This window comes from Hibiscus syriacus, unplaced genomic scaffold (genome assembly GCF_006381635.1).
Source record: "Hibiscus syriacus cultivar Baekdansim isolate YM2019G1 unplaced genomic scaffold, ASM638163v2 tig00002840_pilon, whole genome shotgun sequence".
NCBI lineage: Eukaryota > Viridiplantae > Streptophyta > Magnoliopsida > Malvales > Malvaceae > Hibiscus > Hibiscus syriacus.
The window spans coordinates 10111813-10126700 of NW_024061947.1; the positions used below are offsets into that span (position 1 = coordinate 10111813).

General features: G+C 36.5%; 2 protein-coding genes and 1 pseudogene across 3 annotated transcripts; 1 reads left to right on the forward strand and 2 right to left on the reverse strand.

Moving 5' to 3' along the window:
- Positions 1-3295: 3295 nt before the first annotated feature.
- Positions 3296-4765, reverse strand: LOC120152763 (annotated as a pseudogene).
- Positions 4766-7117: 2352 nt separating this feature from the next.
- On the forward strand, positions 7118-9584 carry LOC120157444 (short-chain dehydrogenase/reductase family 42E member 1-like). The gene is made up of 5 exons (XM_039168558.1): positions 7118-7392; positions 7615-7957; positions 8185-8456; positions 8592-8788; positions 9016-9584. The coding sequence occupies exons 1-5, from the start codon at positions 7203-7205 to the stop codon at positions 9454-9456; spliced, it is 1443 nt and encodes a 480-aa protein (XP_039024489.1). The 5' UTR covers positions 7118-7202; the 3' UTR covers positions 9457-9584.
- A 577-nt stretch (positions 9585-10161) lies between these two features.
- Positions 10162-14688, reverse strand: LOC120157455 (AT-hook motif nuclear-localized protein 10-like). 2 transcript variants are annotated; one of them, XM_039168571.1, is made up of 6 exons: positions 14529-14688; positions 13786-14410; positions 12921-12973; positions 11861-11992; positions 10873-11034; positions 10162-10406 (listed from the first exon to the last, which is right to left on the reverse strand). In XM_039168571.1, exons 2-6 carry the CDS (start codon positions 14291-14293, stop codon positions 10176-10178), a joined length of 1086 nt encoding a protein of 361 aa, XP_039024502.1. In that variant the 5' UTR covers positions 14294-14410; positions 14529-14688; the 3' UTR covers positions 10162-10175. The 2 variants fall into 2 exon arrangements, with proteins under 2 accessions (XP_039024502.1, XP_039024496.1); XM_039168565.1 differs by having other exon boundaries at positions 14504-14688.
- Between the last annotated feature and the right edge of the window lie 200 nt (positions 14689-14888).

Consider the following 14888-nt stretch of genomic DNA (forward strand, 5'->3'; position numbering starts at 1 on the left):
TTGCTCAACATGTATTATGTCCTTACAGATAGCTTGATACTATCACTTATGTGCCTTTTTTATGCCCATCACCTTGCAAACAAGCATGCAAACATGCATCATACGTGTGTCTGATCAAATGGACCTTGCCAAAAAGGATGCACTATACAACATTAATTTTGACATGATATTGATAACATAGTTGACAATAGAAATTCCTGATACTCGGCAATGCAACTCGGAAAAGGAAGGCGCTATGACTGACCCCAATGTCAATAAGACCAATGGATGGTCCGTTAGATTCCTTTGCAGATCCAGTTAAAACAACGGATGGCTTCAAATTCGAGTCTTCATAATCTTGAACGCCCATGGCTGCAACTTCCCTTCCCACACGTCAGCCACAAGACTTGTTTACTGATATCACTGATACAAAACAGACATGCAGTTAAGAAGATAATAAGTGAATTATGGGCATGTGATTGTGCATGCACATCTGCACTTCTCATGCAGCACGATAACAATGGTCACATCCATGAATATAATACCAATAAAGAGAAGAGTCAGCACAGATGAGAATAGTCAGTTTGCTTGTGCAACAGTTTAGTGATTTCACATAAAGTACTGAAACAACTTTATTTTACTAATACACACAGCTAATGGAGGATGGCTAGAAATGGTATAAATTTATTGTTCATGACCAACGAAATGCAATCTTAATCAACATCAGTTTCGGAAAAAGCGCAAATCGATTCGTTCCCAAAAGAATGAGAAACGAATAGGTACTGCAAAATCTTTATCATTCAACTAGTCCGGTATAACCCGGAAGCCAACCTACAGAGAACAATCTCATACACAGATAGCTCATGGTAAATAAATGAATAACTGGAAAAGTTGAACATAATTGCTCACTGCACGAAATGAAAAATGAAGAATTTCAAATCATTTTTATGAGTTTCCAATGTGAACAAAATTCGAATTTTCTCTGGCTTTCGATTCGATCGTCTGAAATTCTTTAGGGGAAAATCATCCATTTTCAACTCAGCATATACTTGCAAAACTCTCGAGTAACATAAATTGCACTAAATTGCGGACGCAACGTAGTGTAAGGACCGCATCATAATATTTACAAGGTCACTCCGACAACGCAACTCATCTTGAATTTAAAATCTTGGTTATTTTTAGGAAACAAATCAGGCCATAATGTCCTCAACCACGACACTGCAATCACAGCCTCAACAGTAACTTAGTACTACAATATGGCAAGCTTAATGAGTGAACCGTGGCAAAGATAATCCTTTACAAGTAGATGAGCAGTCTAACGAAAAATAGCAGATCGAAAACATAAAATAGAATGTAGCAGAAAGATGCAGAGGCAGAGAACATAAAACTCAAAATCTCCTGACTCAATTAGAAATCTTCAAACTAATTTTAGGGTTTCAAAAATACCTTATTGATTTTCTTGGTCCGTTAGGATCTGGAAGACGAGCTGCGACTGTGCTGGTGAGTACTTAGAAAAGAAAGGTTGTTTTGTCCTTTAATTATATTAAATTTACTTTTTGATTTTCTTCGGCTACTATCTTATTGTGCAACCGTGGAGTCGAAATTTTAACACCTCTGCTAATTACCCGGCACAAACAGTGGTTTGGATTCGTTTGCTAGGGTTGCCTTATTGGTACTATACCAAGTGTCTCTTCCATGTAATTGCGACTGCAATTGTAAGAGTGGTGAAGGTATATTTTAATATGAATGTCGGAAAACGGGCGACATGCGTTAACGACTCTTACATTGCAGTAATTAGTCCACTCCTTTTATAACGGCTGTCCAGCGCTCCAATTCTCTTCAGCCTCCGGTGTGGGATATAAATTCAAAAGGCTTTGGAGTCCTGAACGGGACTCAATTCTTCATGAAAGAAACGCATAATTTACAACTTCGATGACATTGTTAATTGGTTTTCATTAAATTGAAATTTTATTTTAAATCGAACTATTTAATATCAAAACGTCACATATTCAAATTCAACGAAAGTAATTTTAATGCTATTAATCCATCTTAGTTTTTAAATTAAAAAGAATTCTCAGAATTAAAAGCAAATGAACAAAATTAAAAAAATTGAATAGTTAAGGGACGGATTCTGATTAAACCGAATAATGATATTTTTAACCTGATGATGATTGTGAATTCATTGAATGATTTTGGTGGTTAAATGAAATATTGTTCTCCTTTGAGGTACTACGTGTGAGCAGCTACGTCTGCAGAACGTATGTGAGTTGTCAATAATTAAGAAATATTAAGAACATATATTACCCTTATAATCGCTCGATACTAGTAAAAAAAACTATGAAAGATTATTAATTTTGTAGCTATGCAAGCAAAGTTCTAATTGAGAAGCATTAATTCAATTTACAACTAAAACCTATTCCAAAATCATTAAATGACCTTAGTGATAAAAGAGAATGTTAATGTCCTTAAAGATGCTAGGTTCAAACAATAAGGTCTACAAAATGTATGTACATTATCAATAAATTAAGAAAATTATGAACGTATATTACTTTATAATCAGTCTTACTGTTAAAATAAAAACTAAAACCTATTATCAGCATTCAGCAGAGTTCATTGGCGTCTACTATTTCTCTGTTTTATCTATTTAAAGCTTAATCCATGTTTAATTTGCAATACTCTCCATCAAATTTGGCTTTTTTCTCCTTTATTGGTCTAGCTGGCCAGAGGTGAATATTATATTCAATTAATTTAAAATTTATTTATTTTATTCAATTTTTCGAATCAAATCAAATTTTATTCATCATTCATACTGATTATTACATAACAAAAATAGAAAAAAAAAACTTAAGGTGCGTTCAGTTCATGGAATGTAGTATTACCTCCGGGAATGAGATTACATGAATGTAACATTACCTGATATATTACTAGGAATTTTACATTACTGTGTTTGGTATGTTTAGCAGGAATGTATGATTATAGTATTTGATTTAGGGAATATGAGATTACTGGAACTTATATTTTACCAAATTGTCCTTGTTATATGTGTTAACAAGTGAAATTTTAAATATTTAAATGAAAATATTTATATAAAAAATCATCGAAAATATATTACTTTATTATTTTAAATTTATATACTTTTTAATAAAATTTATATATAATATTTTTTTATAAAATTTAAAAGATAAATGTGTAGAATAAAAGAGTAAATATATCATGTATTATTTTAATTATAAATAATATTGTTTTTTACATTATTTATCTAAAAATATATTAAAATTTTACATCAACATTTAACTAAATAAGCATATAAAAAATTTTAATAGATGAAACATGCCTTCAAGATTGATTTTAACGTGCTTGAGTCCACTTATTTATTCCTCCTCCTCATATCAATAAATAAAGCCAGAGCTTCAGATGGATGTCCATGCTCCACTTTTGCAGAGATGATCGACGTCCAAGATGAAGAACTCTTCTCGGGCATCAATTCGAACGCCGAATTAGCCTCTGTAATTTGTCCACATTCAGAATACATCTGAATGAGACCGTTTACACTCATTGGATGCGAAAGAATACCTCTTTTGATCATGTAAGCCTGAGCTTGCATCCCCATATGCAAATGCACCGGGCTGTTACATGATCTGAAAATATCACAAACAGTGATCGGTTCAATATAACCGGATCACGACTGAATCCTCCTGAGAAGTCTGAATCATTTCATGGTCGTTTGCCTTGAGGCAGGTCTGTATCAATAAATTTCATGAGATCTCAGCATCTAAAATCGAAGAACATATCTTGAGTGCTTGATGGTGATTAATTCCGAGTAAAGATTTATGAGCATGTTAACTACAGAAAGATTTGATTCATAACAAGCTTTGAGTATCTTGCAATCTAATTCTCTTCCCTTTCTAAGATCACTTAAAGCCACACTAGCTAGAATAACAGATGTTAAGGTGAACTCATTTGCTTCAATACCATTAAGCTGCATTTTCTGGAAACATGTAAGTGCTTCCACAAACCACCCATTCCATGAAAGTCCAGAGATCAGAGATGACCACGTTATGATTCCTGGATCTTCTACTCTTTCGAAATCCCTTGAAGCTGCCTCTGGCATCCCACATTTGGAATACATATCGACCAAAGCACTTGTAACATATGGGTAGGAATGAACATCTAGTTTTCTGGCCAAGGAGTGGAATACTTTCCCTGCGTCAAGATTTAATAACAGAGAGCACCATTTTAGCATGCTTGCTATAATAATATTCTCATTGGATTCACGTCTTTCTAAGCCAACATACACTTTCAAAGGAACCTTTTTCCACTGTTCCGAGCTCTCATGCTCGATGCACTCGATATACATATCCAAAAGAGAGCACATAACATAGTTATTCAATACTAAGCCGGTCCTAACTATATATCCATGAACCTGCCAACCATAGTCCATCTCGTGTAAACTCGAAATTGCCTTGAGAATACCTGTAATGGTGAAATCATCACAATAACAGACTTCATGCATTAAAACTCTGAAATTCCTAAGAGCTTCAAAGTAATGAAATTTATGTACATAACCCATGATCAATGTGTTCCATGAAACTAAATCTTTCTCAGACAGATGGTCGAAAACTCGTCTTAATCCTTTCAAATCTTTACATTTTGCATAAAAATCCATTAAACTATTGTCCAGAAACAAACAACAGCCTTCCCCAAATCCTTTCTTGATCATCAAACCATGTAGTTCCCTTAGAAACCATATCGAGGACTTTAATAAAAAAGAGAACAACCATTCCATACAAGTTTCTGTAGAAAAACAAGGTTATTTGCAGAGGACCCTGAATTATTTTTATGCCAATGTTTCCAAAAGTTAGAAATTTTTTGTAATGTTTTATAAAATTTGAAGGGAAATGCAAAGGAAAAGATAAAAGCGAAGCAAACTAACCAGGCAAAGCAACTTCATAGAGGCGTGAGCACAGCAGTGCCAGCGGTTTACAGGTTGAGGAGAAGAGAAGGAGTAGACTCGACGCTGAAAATTTAATAAAAAAACAAGAAATTTATAGTTTTTAATCGATTAAAATCATGCTATTGATTTCTCTGTTGTTGCTAATTAGTAGATGATTGATCTAAAAATATTCCAATTTCCAAAATTAAGATCATATCACAGATTATTGTAAATTTTTTCTGAATATTTTTCATTGAATTATAGCTTTGGGTTTCTCTGTTCACGGCTAACATTTGCATATAATGATTTTGATTAAAAGAACAAATTGGAAAAAAGATACCTTTGCGGGTGAGCTTGGTTTTCTTACATAGCTTTTTTTGCCGGCAAGTGGCTTTGCAAAGGGAGCGAGAGCTAAATTCTTCTTCCTGTCCTCCTTCCGTTGCGATGAACCGACAACCGTTGACGAATGCGAACCGAGAGCGCGCAGTTAGAGGCTAGAGCGGTGGAATGTGAGGAAGGAATGAACGTTTTTAGGGATTTCAATTTTAGGAATTCCAATTTTGAGAACACAAACTCATAATCAAGTCGAAGAAGAATAAGATTTCAGCCAGAATGAAGTGGGGGAGAAGGTTATTTTTTACTGACACTTGGTAATGTGGCCCATCCAAACGGTATATTCTTCCGGAAAAAAATATTTTTCTCAGGAATGAATTATAGCTGTAGGGTTAACTGCATCTAACATCCTCAAATTATGGTCTAAATTTTAAATTGATCTATAAACTTCAAAATATACTAATTACATCCTCAAAATATTAGGTAATGTTCAATTAATAAATGTTAACTTGGACCTAATGTGAAATACATTTAAAATACTTAAATCAAAAGTATGAATACTTTATACAAAAATTTATGAATCAAACGTATTAAAAATAATTTTTTTCTAACACGTCATAATCAAGCTAAAACACAATTAAAATTAGAGAAAATAACTTGGATCTATAAACAGCGCTGTGATAGTTAAAAAAAAGATTTTGTTTCTTAAGGATTTTCTCTAAAAAGATAGTATCTGCGCGGACGTGTCGAAGACACGTATTACCACGACCACGACCACGACCACGACCACGAGACGGCGGCGGCGGCGGCGCGCGAGAGTCCCCCTTATTCTCTATCACTCAACAAGGAAGTGGGAAAGCCAAGCCTTAAATACCATTCACAATAGTGTTTCTAATACTATTTGGGATTTGAGCATTACCAACACTTGTTTCCAATACTATGTGGGATTGAGCCTTAAATAGTGATATTATTTTTGAATGTTTTGCTTAAAATTGTAATAATCGCGATTGATTGTAGATTGACTTTTAATTATGACATATTTAATCGTATAATACTAATGCAATTGGTTGCTGATTCAGTTGTTTTAAGGTGCATGATTGTTAATTGTTTCCTGAATAATCACATTGTATTGGAAACAAGTGTTGGTAATGCTCAATCCCACATAGTATTGGAAACACTATTGGGAATGGTATTTAAGGCTTAGCTTTCCCACTTCCTTGTTGAGTGATAGAGAACAAGGGGGACTCTCGCGCGTCGTCGCCGCCGCCGCCGTCCGTCTCGTCTCGTCTCCTCTCCTCTCCTCTCGGGTCGGGTCGTGGTCGTGGTCGTGGTAATACGTGTCTTCGACACGTTCGCGCGGATACTATATTTTTAGAGAAAATTCTTAAGAAACAAAATCTCTTTTTTTTAACTATCGCAACGACAACTGTAGACTATCGCAACTGTAGACTATTCGCAACGCGAACTGAAAAATCGCAACACGATTTTCAACTATCGCAACGCGAAATGGAAATTCGCAACGCGATTTTCAACTATCGCAACGCGAAATGTAAAATCGTAACGCGATTTTCAACTATCGCAACGCGATTTTCAACTATCGCAACGCAAAATACAACGCGAATTTGCGATAGTGGAGATCGCAATGCGAATTAGAGATCGCATTGCGATTTTGTTGGTCATTTTCGTAAATCCAAAAAAAATTGATCAAAATCGTATATTATCTGAGATTTTTGGGAGGTTATTTTCTCTTAAAATTATCATTTAAACTGAAAATATTTTAAAGATATTGATATTTTATTGGCTCAATTAAAAATAATAATTTTGAGGAAAAGCAATAAAAGTAGGCAGCAAACACCGTATTGACTCAAATTGCTCTTAGGCAAAGCTCACTCCTTGACCATTCAATCGGTCATCCTTGTACTTTACCCGAGATCTAGTCCTGCAACAAAGCAAAAACATGCATTTGAGCGAAAATGAAGGCATCGAAGGCAACATCTTCGTTGTGACGGGTGGACTCGGGTTCGTTGGCTCAGCTCTTTGCTTGGAGCTCGTGCGCAGAGGTGCTCGCCAAGTTCGAGCCTTTGACCTCCGACACCACTCACCTTGGTCGGACCAACTCACAAACCATGGCGTCCGCAGCATCCAAGGTTTCCTTTCTAATATTAGGATGAAACAAGAACATGGGTTTAAAGTTTTAGAACCAAATTCTTACTTGTAATATACAAAATCTGGGTTTAAGCTTAATGTTTGTGCACTCCCTTCAATTTCCGGTTCTGGGAAACCCTATACCCATCATTTCATTGGTTTATACGTTTAGATGTTTACCCGCCCTTAATTGTTGTGTTGCTTAATCGTTGCTACTGCCACAGGCGATCTTGTCTCAAAAAAAGATGTTGAAGATGCTCTCCGTGGTGCCGATTGCGTTTTTCACTTGGCTTCTTATGGGATGTCAGGGAAAGAAATGCTTCAGTTTTCTCGTGTCGATGCGGTGAATATCAATGGAACCTGCCATGTCTTGGAGGCTTGCATCAAATCGGGGATCACGAGGCTTGTTTATGTCAGCACATATAATGTTGTGTATGGTGGGAAGGAGATTGTCAATGGCAATGAGGCCTTGCCCTATTTCCCTATTGATGATCACGTTGATCCATATGGGCGAAGTAAATCGATTGCGGAGCAATTGGTTCTCAAGTACAACGGTCGACCTTTAAAGTAAGTGAATTGATCAAAATTGTCCACCAAATCTTTGAGTTTACAATTTACTGTCATATGATGAACTATCGTTTAAATGTATGCGGAATTTACTTGAATGACATGATGTACTCTAGTATTTTGGATGATCTAGATTAACTGTTACTGAAGTTTGCTATTGCTTGTGCATTTTCTTCTGTTTAATGCTAAGATGAGAAATGAGTTGCATGGAAAATTCTTCTGTACAGGAAGAATAGTGGGAAACGTCTTTATACCTGTGCGGTTCGTCCAGCTGCTATATATGGACCTGGTGAAGAGCGACACTTTCCTAGGATAGTATCCATGGCAAAGTTGGGTTTGGTTCCGTTCAAAATAGGTGATGCTAATGTGAAAACAGATTGGGTTTATGTGGATAACCTGGTACTCGCACTACTTTTGGCAAGCATGGGACTTTTAGATGACATTCCTGGAAAAGAAGGGCGTCCAGTTGCCGCTGGTCAGCCTTACTTCATATCTGATGGTAATTAACAGGGATCAATGTTTTTTTTTCCTTGTTTTTGTGAAAAACTATTTGTCGCTGCAGTTTAATTAATCGAGACTAGGTGCAAGTTATAGTTCATCAGTCTTTTTCTTAGATGTGAGTTGCTTTTGGCAGGATCTCCAATAAACTCTTTTGAATTCATCCGACCATGTTTAAGAAGTCTAGACTACGACTTGCCAAAGTCCTGGCTTGCTATTTCGCATGCTCTTTTTCTGGCAAAGATTTTCTGGGCTTTATACTCGATGTTATATCCATTTTTGAATCGATGGTGGCTTCCTCAGCCCTTCATTCTTCCTGCTGAAGTATACAAGGTTTGTTTAGTATCATGTTCCCCCTTTCCTGGTCTGAGTTATGTATCTGCTTCAGGACTTTCGCATAAAGCACCAGAAATAAATACTCAATGATCCATTCTGATCTTGTTAGTAAAAAATGTTGGTCTTATATATATATATATATATAATGAAGATAACTAGTCGAGACGGCGTGACAGTTTTTGTTGTAAAAATCATGTTTTAACGAACCTGATGCATGCTGGCAGGTTGGTGTTACGCATTACTTCTCATTCCTTAAAGCACAGCAGGAGCTTGGATATGTTCCAATGGTGAGTCCTCGTGAAGGCATGGCTGCAACTATCTCATACTGGCAGGATCGGAAGAGGAAAAGTTTGGACGGACCTATGATATATCCGTGGATATTGATTGTGACTGGAATGTTTCTACACTTTGCTACTGCTTGGTTCCCACCCATAGGACCACTGTCACTCCTTAGATCAATTGGACTTTTCTTGTTCCGATCGATGTTTGGTATACGGCTGGCGTTTTTCTTAGCTGTTGCAGCACATGTCGGAGAAGCCATGTACGCATGGCGGGTGGCAAAAAGGGTTGATCCTGTTAATGCAAGAGGATGGTTTTGGCAGACTTTTGCGCTCGGGTTTCCCTCGTTACGGTTACTATTGAAGAGAGCGAAAAAAGCAGCGTAGCATAAGTATTGCTTGTGTCATTGTACTTTCAACTTTACTGTGGTAGATCTCGAATGGTTTGTTTGGTTTAAACTTTGTGAAATGACTTACCCCACTCCCCAAACAAAGTTGGAGAAAGTTTCGCCGAAGGAATATTGAAAGAATGAGATATAATATTGGTTAATTATTTTGGTTTTTTTTTTTAAATTACGAAAGTTAGAAAGGTGTTTAAAGTTTAAATCCGAAATTAATCGTTAACCGAAAACTCTATATTAATACGGGTTGAGTACCTTGTATGTAAAGTTACATGGTTCACAACAGGTGAGGTCCAGGTCAAAATATTAGCTCACATTGTATACCCGATTATGAGCATCCAAAACTGATACGAAATAACAAAACAAGTTTAAACCAAACCTATCTCAGCTAGAGTTACATCATTATCACCCTTCCACCAACTTCGCAAGTGATTAGCAACAAAAAGCATGAAAGCTAGACTCACTATCTTAAATCTCAAACACAACACCTAACACTTGCCTTTTCTGTCTAACATCACCTTTAACCTTACACCTTACATATGCAAAACAGTACTCAGCCGTTTCTAGCTTACCTACCTAGCTGCAACCGTGTCTCAGCGTAAATTTCTGCTTCTGTTACACAATGCTTAAATTAAAAACTGGTTCTCACCCCCCCCCCCACAACATTAGCCAACACACTACAGATTATCGAGTTAAAAGCACGGTTTACTTCCATGGCAAGTTTGACATGCCTTGTGGGTTGTTGTTGTTATTATTGAAGGCTCCCATGCTCTGGTTAACTGGGCTACCTGGTCCACCTGAGGATTCGCTTAGAGTACCGTGTGAAGGTGAGCTGGTAATCACTGGAGCAAGCTTTGGTGGGGCAGACAGAGCTTCCATCTGGTATGCTGGTTTTGCTTCCTTTTGATTGTCCGTAATAAAACTACCCACAACCACCTACAATAAAAGCAATATGTAGCTCATTACCATTACCATATACCCCGGAAATGAGATGGCCAGTATTGTATGAAACCAAAAGCCAATAGCAGCACTATCAATTGTGACAGTTTTACATAATTATTTTAATACATTAACATATCTAAGGAGTGACAGACAGAGTTCCCTGATAACTACTACGGGAGGCGAAGGCCATTACCCTCCAAAATGCTCTAATGTTACATGGTTGACGGTTGATATAATGATAAATATAATCCAACATAAAGATCTAAAACCGCATGGCGTATTAACAATAGAATCAATCAAAATATTTATCATTTTTGTTAGGCTGTAGAAATTCTGTTTTTTATTCATACAGTATATTGTACCATCCTGAAAAGATTGAAAATATATGTAAAATGAAAGATACTTGCACAAAAGAATAATGCAGTAATTAGATATGTTAAATGATAAAGGGACAAAAAACCTGAACAGGAGATGCAGCTGTTAGAAGGCCAGCTACACTACCACCTAAAACACGACCATCTGAGCCAGACAATGACACACTTAACCCACCAGTTCTGCTCCGCTGGCCACCATTTTCTGACAGAAGAAATGAACCAGAAAGTGACAGAATTTCAAATCTTCCCTGCATCATTAATGGGAAAGGAACATAATGCCATTAGTATTAAATACTTTTAGTAAAGCGGTGTTTTTCTCTTTATAAGGCTGTGATATAATTGATTTTCATTATAAAGTTCACTTCAGGCACATCTTTAGTAGTATAACAATGCTTCCAGAAGCACACTAATATCATTGCCCTAGGATAAATACTAAGTTGTGCTATATGCCAGCCATATATCCACTTCTGTGCACTGCTTCCCATGGCAGAATCAGCTCCAACTTTATACTTAAGAATTGATATTTCTGATTTAAACACTCCATGGCTGCATATTACACACACATCAATGATTCTAAGAAGCATGACAAAATTCTCTTTTATACTGAAACCTACGTAGCCATCGTCCACGGTGTCGGAGAGTACGTCACAGAAATAGCAGCATGCATTAACCAATATTATATAAGATGTTTTCTTCGTTCAATATTAAACAGGATATGACCATCCATCTATGGGTTGATGCTGACAATATTAGACACCATGGAAAGGTAACTAAAAAACATCACAGCATAAGATACAAAAAAATAACATAAATATCAAACGAATATATGAATGTTTTGACATCTATATAATACAAATTATTAACACATCAGTTTTCTATAGATATAAAATCATCTTTAGTACGATTATGACAATAAAATACATGAACATGAAATAGATACACAAATTGCATGATCAAATTAATGCCCTAGAATCTAGATGCCAGTATTTACCTCCTTCTCACAGACACTAAATGTTACTAGTAAGAAAAAAAGCTTTCTTTGCCTTGATACTAATCTTTTAGCCTATCACAAACCTCATAAGTTACAGTTCCACCAGATGTTGCTGGTTGGCAAAGAGTAACGTTTGATACGGCTCCATTTGCTGAGAGAATGCAAATAGCTCTGGGACCATGTTGAGAAAATGACATTATTTTTGACGATACATCCTAAAACCAGGTAGACACATAAAATTTTAGCTTCAGATCAGCCAGTTAACTACAAGTATTATATTAATGAAAGAACAAACCCACTGCATTACATAAAGAAGCACAGTAAAATTTAGAGTAGTGGATAGGCTCCCAGTGAAGCGAAGGATTAAAACCCTTCACTTTGGGGAAGAAAAAGATTAATAAATGAAAAGGTATCTCCATTTACTATACATTTAAGGAATGTCAGTTTAAAAAGGATTTTGAATAGATACTACCTTGTAATCACCCTAGACTATTCAAAAACAAAGAGGAATGCCAGTTTAAAAAGTCACCATCAAGATCAAGTGATTCATTCCCGCTTAGCATAACTATATTCATTTATTAGTTTGACAAACAAGAATACAACGGAACTAATCAACTAAATCACCAGAATAAATATTGACTAAACCCACACCTTGGTGGAACTTCAACACAAGACCTCACCAGCCATAACTTCATAAGGTGATTATAAATTGTGAAGTTGCAAAACTCACAAGCATTATCAAAATTTTAGTTTACTACTGTATTTCTTTGTTGTTCTCATTGGTTTCTGTTGTCAGAAGAGGAACTTTGGGAAGTTATCCATTTCTCCAATTTCACCTTTTTTATTTTCTCACATGAAAAATGCAAAGAATTAATGACAACTCTTTTCTCCAGAGTCAATAAAGTTCTGAAGACTTTAATTGGAAGTGAAGACCTATACAGAAGTAAAGTAAATAAAAGAAGCTTAAGCAACTCAAGACACATATTAGCATCTTGCAACAAGATGAACATGCCATTATTAATAAATGGAATAAAATGAAATTCCTTAATAGTTATCTCTAGCAAGTAAGAACAATAAGACAAAGCTTTACACATAAACCAGGGCAAGCGGGAGTGGAAGTTGAAAGGAGAAAGAGAAAAAAACCTCTCCCACTTTAACAGTGATAACATGGGGCGTAAAACCAAACCTGCCTGATCCTGCCCAAAAAAAAACAATAATATCCCTTTCAGTGAAATATTTCACCTTAGTAACAAACGAAGTACTAAGATAGCTCAGGCTTCTAAGATTTCGTCTATTTTAGAAGGCTGACAAAACATATGGGCTTCATATTGAAAAAGTGAACGAAGGAGAAAAAGGAAAAGAAAATAACAAAATCTCGTAATAACACGAAAGCTGCAATCCTTCAGTATTATTCAGGAACGTGGGTGTACATTTTACATATATAAGCACCCTTGGTAGACGTTAATTGCTGGCTAGGCTAGTTGCTATTAAAAAAAGAGTAAAAAAGGCAAAAGAAAAATGAAACAAGGGCATGCTCTAGTGATGCTTTTGAAGTCTAAAGAACTGATCCCGAGTTGAATCAAAACCTTATCCCCGTATTTAGTTATCTAAGTTACAATACAGACTACAGATGTAGATGTGATTCCACAGCATCACAGATACTTGTGTGTGACTATCCTTAGTGGTAAATACTAGTAAGTACTGTAGTACCAGTAGTTATTATTATCATTGCTCAGCACTGCAGCTATGACTCCATCTTCTGTCAGAAATAAAAACCCAAAATCAACACTAAAAACATAAACAAAATCAAAACAATCACTGCTTTATTTTTTTTCCACAATACCCATTTGTTCTTCTCGCCTGCCATCCACAAACTAGATGCTAAATCCCAACTATGAAGCATTTCCATGCCAAGCTATGGGAAAAAAATGTCTGGCTAAAAGACATTCATTAAATTAAAGGATTCAAAATGCTTTATCCGCGTATCAATTATAAAAAGAAAGAGTACCCAGAGCGTAAAGTTTAGGCTTGTTGACGGAACCAGGAGGTCTCCCCCTAGCTTTCTTCGTTGAAGTTGGTGAAGAAGCTGATCCTCCTGAAGGGGGTGGCACAGGAGTTGGCGAGGGGAACCCTCCTCCGCTATTAGATTGGTTTACGCCGACAGTGGGAGGAGCTATAACAGACAACGGCATAGTACTCTCCGGCACATACTTCCTGGGCCTCCCCCTCTTCTTCTTCAAAGGCTCGCTTCCCATGCTTATGCTCATGTTCAGAGCTTGCCCTTGTCCTAGAGTCACTGCCGCCGGACCGGCGGACCCATCCGCTCCGCCACTGTCGGAAGACGGCAGATATGTGGGTGAGGCGGAAGCGAGGGGCTTGTACACAGCTGTTCCGTCAGCATTAAAGGCTAAACGCATGCTCTGTATCACCGGCTGTGACGCCACCGGACTCTTCTTTTGCATACTCAAGGTGTAAGGCTCTCTGGTCGCCATCATTCCCGTCTCAGATCCCGACATTTTCCCCACTTTTACGTTTGGTGTTCTAAAATTGAATTATATATATGTGCTTTTTTACTTCTTTCCTTCGCCGTTATCGAAGTATTTCATTAGATCATGAAGCACCAGCAGCAGAACCTAAAATTTTCAAATAGCAAAATAGAATTATATCAGATAAGAAATGTTACATTGGTGCTGACTGCTAACGATAATCATTGTTGAAAAACTCACTCAATGTTTGATCCACTGAACTCACTGGCTCGAACTCGAGAAGTGAAGACTTTCGAAAATGCTTGTATAAATCAAAATGGACTTCGAATTTTCAACTTGAGTGAGGAGCTTTCAGTTGATCAAAGCTTTCAAAATTAACTGACTAAACCAGGAGTCTAACAAGCTAGCTTGCTCTTAAATCCCACGGTGAAAAATCTGCATACAGAAAAAAAAAATTACTAGACGCCAAATTAAAACCCTAATAACTGCTGCAATCATTTCAGTTTAAATCCCGAATCTACTGAACTTCGTGTTGCTTAACAGAGATGAAGTTGCAATTTTTCAAAAAATAATGGCTCAAAAACCACGGAATTTCTGAAAAATTTTACAGAATTTTCAAAAAAAA

Bases quoted from the DNA above. Each gene is read 5' to 3' on its own strand.
- LOC120157444 (XM_039168558.1), top strand. From the start codon at position 7,203: ATGCATTTGAGCGAAAATGAAGGCATCGAAGGCAACATCTTCGTTGTG. The intron at 7,393-7,614 runs GTTTCCTTTCTA...CTACTGCCACAG, and splicing joins TGGCGTCCGCAGCATCCAAG to GCGATCTTGTCTCAAAAAAA. The intron at 7,958-8,184 runs GTAAGTGAATTG...TCTTCTGTACAG, and splicing joins TACAACGGTCGACCTTTAAA to GAAGAATAGTGGGAAACGTC.
- LOC120157455 (XM_039168571.1), bottom strand. From the start codon at position 14,293: ATGTCGGGATCTGAGACGGGAATGATGGCGACCAGAGAGCCTTACACC. The intron at 12,974-13,785 runs GTACTCTTTCTT...TTTTTTGGGCAG, and splicing joins GCCTAAACTTTACGCTCTGG to GATCAGGCAGGTTTGGTTTT. The intron at 11,035-11,860 runs GTTTGTGATAGG...TTAATGATGCAG, and splicing joins GTGGAACTGTAACTTATGAG to GGAAGATTTGAAATTCTGTC.